General features: G+C 39.5%; 1 protein-coding gene across 1 annotated transcript in view; it reads right to left on the bottom strand.

Annotated features, from left to right (window-relative positions):
- Positions 1 to 3,234: 3,234 nt before the first annotated feature.
- Positions 3,235 to 5,173, bottom strand: part of ARHGEF18 (Rho/Rac guanine nucleotide exchange factor (GEF) 18) — a 22,315-nt gene continuing 20,376 nt past the window's right edge. The window contains exons 20-21 of the mRNA XM_009581337.1: positions 3,908 to 4,030; positions 3,235 to 3,816 (exon numbers count right to left, since the gene is read on the bottom strand). Coding sequence (XP_009579632.1) covers positions 3,656 to 3,816; positions 3,908 to 4,030 — 284 coding nt within the window. The 3' untranslated portion in view covers positions 3,235 to 3,655. The remainder of the gene's footprint in view (positions 3,817 to 3,907; positions 4,031 to 5,173) is intronic.

Raw genomic sequence — 5,173 nt, 5'->3', positions numbered from 1 at the left:
GAAAGAGGAAGCATCCTCTACACCAGAGTTAAAATTGAAAATCAGAACCATAGAAACAGCCTCTACATTGCAACAGCACAATATTAAAGGACAAACATGACAATAATTTTAAGGCTGTGACACAAAGCAAAGAAGGTGGCAGTTCAAAGCTTGTGCTGCAATTTCCTCCACACCCCAGTTCAGAAAGAAGCCAAAAGGCACCTGGGAGGCACAGAATTTTGAACTGCCTAATCATCAGATATCACTTAAAAGGAAATTTTTATCTGAAGTAATAAAAAAGTCAAATGGAAAGGATATTACTCAGAATCAATAGCCCAGGACACAGCAGTATTTTGCAATCTCATTTGCCTAGAAGAGTTATTTTTCTAGGAACAAGATTTGAGTAAAAAGTCCAAAACCAGTTCACTCAACTGGAGTGATAACAATTTCACAGATTGTTTTGCAGAAGTGACGAGATGACCCATTATTAATTTAAAGAAAATTTTCACTTGCTTCCCTCAGCCTTCTACAAATAATGTTACCATACTCTGGCATGGTAAACTCCGCACAGCATTTGCTAATTCTAAAACCTTCTCCCCACTGGGTATGGTACTGAACAGGAAGCCACGTGAATACCTAGTATGGCACTTAAGTGATTTTGACCCAAGTGAAAGAAGATGCAGTCTCTATTCAAGGTGGAAACAGTTTTCATAAAGCTAGCTGCAGCTAGACATGTGTATTGAGGACAGATAATGACTTAAGATAATTTCTCAGTTACAGATTGAAGACCCATATTCCAAGGAGCTTTTGGGGTGCTGAACCAAGAGCTTAGCCTGTAATGGTCCTCTGTCCATTTGCTAACAGCCAGAACTTACTTGAAGCACTGCTGACAACGGGTACTAAATCAGTTACGTTTAAGTTAAAACATTAAAAGAAAAGACACCTCACTGCAGACTTTATTTTCCAGATGTCACTGTTCTGTATCTGAGTTCATTCATTGCACAGAAGAAGAAGAAAGTAGCCAAATAAACCCCTTTGGTCCATAAAATACTCTCTCCCATACTTTAAGACAGGCACAACATTAAACCAAATAAATGTTTCCAAAAATTGTTTTCAAATACCCAGAGACATCCCTCTTTGGTTGAGGTGGTTTATTCCACTGATGCAACTTCGCTTTAGGCTAAAACTCCTACAAACCTGGTAATTTAAGGCAATGGGGGCATAGAGTTTTCACTAGGAGTGGCCCAAACCACAGCATGAAGGAGAGAACATACTGTGCATTTTTGCTGCATCACTGTATGTTTACAGGAGAAATTACATAGGTATCAGAGATGACTGGAGTCTCCACATCAGCTGACTGAAAAATCAGTCCTATAGAGCTGCTGGATCTCACATGCTGGCTTGATCAGAAGTTAGGTTAATTTTAAGAATTTCCCCTCCATTCCAACCTAGCTTTTAGGAATGCAAAAAATGAATACAGGCTAGAACTATGTGCTAACCATCATCATCATCATATCACAACAATGCAAAAACATATTGTTTCCTGCAAATCTAGCCACTGATAATCTATATAAATTCTGCAATGCTGATGATTTACCAAGCAGCCTTTTGGTATTAGAGTGAAGTGTGTCCAATTTCATAGTGATAATTTGTTGAGGGGTGGCGGAGTATCACCAGTCTGGTAAAAAGCCAGATGGTTTGGAGTTTCCTCTCACTGAACTCAGTGCCACTGCTTCAGGTTTATACCAGTATCACTTAGCAAAGAAAAAGACCCATAAATCCAAGAAATGTTACAGCAAGGAGTGCTTGCTCCCTAAGACCAATTCAGTATTTTGTAGCTTACCTTTCCCCTCTCACACTGACCAGTAAATTCGGATTTTTCAGTTTCTTGTCTGAAGACAATAACCCAAATCATCACCACTTGAAAATAAACTCTGTATTTTCTACTGAAAATTTATAATGTTTCTTGCACTGTAACTACTGAAATAATTTTAAAACTTTCATGCAAAGTGAAGTTACGGCCTTAAAGAACATTACTAACGTCACACAGGGCCTAACCACTGAGCCAGCATCAACGATTTGAAGAGATTGACAAATTGCCATTCAATGCCATTGCCGTGCGACCGGATGGAAAATTGACCAGGCATTCCATCCACCAGTGCTAAAAATCACTTTAAACCAGGGTTAAAGATATGAAAAAACCTATTATCAACCATGTTCTGAAAGGTATTAACCCAAGTTTTTAAGGTCTGAGATACTGATTTCTTTAATTCTGTAATAATACCCTCTAAACAATCTCTCCTGTGCACAATATATCTGACCGGTCACATTCAACATATATTGGAATACACATCCTTAGGTGATGTGTGTGATAAAGAACTGAGATACAGAGTGAAGTAATAGAATACAACAAAACGACTGTGCAAATTACTACAAAGGGAAATAATGCCTTTTGAGCAGAACACTTAATGTCATCACCATTCCATGATTAAGTACTGACCCATTTAACAAGAGGTATCAAAGCTGGTTTAGCTGTAAGCAGCTAAACCAACATAGGTTTAGCCAAGAGGTTTTTTGTTTTGTTGTTTTTTTTTGTTTGTTTTTGTTTTGTTTTGTTTTTTTATTTTAAAACCAAACAGTTCTTATTCCCTTCATTCCTAACACAGTGCTGCAGAGAAGTCTCTGCAGTAACAGCAGCTTTGATATCTTCTGGTACTTGGAGTAATGTCCCAACAAGTTAACAGACAAACAAGAGATGCAGAAAACTTAGGATTAGACAAGACAATAAATTACTGCATTCAAATGCTCCTTATACATGCCTTCAGCAAAGAACAAAATCCAAGTCGCTAAGTTCATTCTGAACCAATTCATGAGTTTTGCTTGGGAACCTGTACCGCTCCCACTAATGTGGAGAGCTACCCAATGTCTCCAAGGAGACAGGTATCCCAGTGCATTTAGTCCAACTCTTCATTACCGTTGTATATTCTCACACGTCCAACCCTTGTCTTCCACAAGCAGGTGGAGCTCCTGACCCTTGAAGACTCTGTTAAGAACCTTACCTTCTCTCTTCCACTGTACCTGGCCACTGAGCATGTGCTCCACTGAATTCACTAAAGAAACAGAGATGCTAGTCTGGCTCCTCTGAGCGGGTATCACAATGTCTGTCATGCCTGGCTGTAAGGAGACTGGCTTGCTAGTCAACTAGTTATCAACACACGATTAGCATAATCCATTACACCGACCTGTGAAAATGGATTTAAAAATTCGCAGCCATTTTGGGGCCCACTACTAAAATTTTTTACATAAAAATCTGTGCGGTTCAACATCAACTACAACAATTTACAGGGTGGTGCCCACAAAGAGTGTACCTTCTCCGAAAAGAGCACATTACAATAAATGGCAGCATTTTAATATGCTCTGAATTTATATACCCATGCCATGTGCCAATACATTTCCATGTTTGGAGAATTTAAAAGCAAAATGTTACTACTGTGCCCTCATTCTGAGCTGCTGGCAGAGAAGCCAACAAAGTAGAACAGTAATCCTGGTCTGGTCCTTGCTAGTAGTAACAAGGCAGGGATGAAAAGACACCCATGTCAGATCTCTGTCACGTTGAACACTGGGGCCTGAGTTCTTGAAACAGTATGTCAGAAGATTAATCTTTAAATGGAAACAATTAGAAGAAAATTACATCTTCTTTGCTGGTATCATCTTGCACATTTAACAGACTTGGCTGAGAGGTCACCAGGGTCTGAACGTGGACATTATTGGGCTTGAATAGGTTTGCTGAGGCAGATGAAAGTGCTTCTGGCTGAGCATCTGTAGGGCCACACAATTCTATAGAAAAAAAATGGAAGACAACAGATTCATGACACTGCACAGAGAGCCTGATGCATTTCCATGGACATGCAAGCTGGTCAAGATGTACCTGGCTGGAATGCAGTGGTCTGGCTGCTTGGGAGGACGGGACTTGCTGATCGTCTGCCCCTCAGGACACCCTCCTCTCGTCCAACAAGCCTCGGGGGAAGCAGCTGCTTCTGATCAACAGATGCTAAAGAAAATATTTCACAAATTAGTATTTGGGGCTAGCAGTACTTCACAAATTTCACTGTTTCATGCTGGGGCCCACTGTACTGACACCTTTGCATATCCAAGGAGGCTGTTATACCACAAAGAGCTGGTGCTTCTGTTGCAAGTTACTTATATTTTCTCTTCAGACGTTTAGACCATGAATACTTTCTCTCTCCTCTTCCTTGAGCACTTCTAATTCAGCTACTAGCAGCCCCTGACAACCACAGATTTAAAACCTACTATTACAAAGCACAGCAGAGAAAAAAAAAAAACTTTGTCCCTAGCATTCACATAGCAATGGCTATTTGCGCTACTTTTAACACGCAGAACTGTGATGAACTTTTGTCTCTGCTCTCCATCTGTCTCACAGTTGCTCAGCAGCAGCGTACATTGATTCTGGTGTTATGGCCTGCCAGTTTCTTAATTTCAACAATAAAAGCAATTCATGAAATGGTTACTCTGGATCCAAAGAACTCTTCTCAGTGCACATTCCTTACACATCACAAAAACCAAATTCAATACACAGTATTTTGCCTCTGGTACAGAAAGTCTTGTTCCATTTTATTCTAAGATCTACATATGGGGATAACAAGCATGCATCCCACTAATGCTCATGAGAGAATAGAGACCAATATATTTGTGTTTTATACCTTTCATATAAATTCCAGAAAAACACCATTAAGTACATTTCCACTGCAGAGATCATTATGTAAGAGCTATTAAAAAATAAAGTTGAGGAGATGTGGTATTAGAGCTTTATTTTCCCATTTACCAGCATTTGGTATTCAGGGTAAGAGGATATTAGGCTTCATTTACGTGCAAAAACATAAGCAAGTTTGTAATTGTACTAAACTTTAGGCACGACAGAGACAGATGTTTCTACAATGTGCAAAAGACTTTCCCCCTCCCCTCCTTAGACTTAAAAAATAAAGTTGAGGAGATGTGGTATTAGAGCTTTATTTTCCCATTTACCAGCATTTGGTATTCAGGGTAAGAGGATATTAGGCTTCATTTACGTGCAAAAACATAAGCAAGTTTGTAATTGTACTAAACTTTAGGCACGACAGAGACAGATGTTTCTACAATGTGCAAAAGACTTTCCCCCTCCCCTCCTTAGACAGCT

The sequence above is a fragment of the Fulmarus glacialis genome, unplaced genomic scaffold (genome assembly GCF_000690835.1).
Source record: "Fulmarus glacialis isolate BGI_N327 unplaced genomic scaffold, ASM69083v1 scaffold41597, whole genome shotgun sequence".
Classification (NCBI taxonomy): Eukaryota; Metazoa; Chordata; class Aves; order Procellariiformes; family Procellariidae; genus Fulmarus; species Fulmarus glacialis.
Note: the sequence above shows the minus strand (reverse complement) of the source record. Positions and strands in the feature narration are given on the sequence as shown.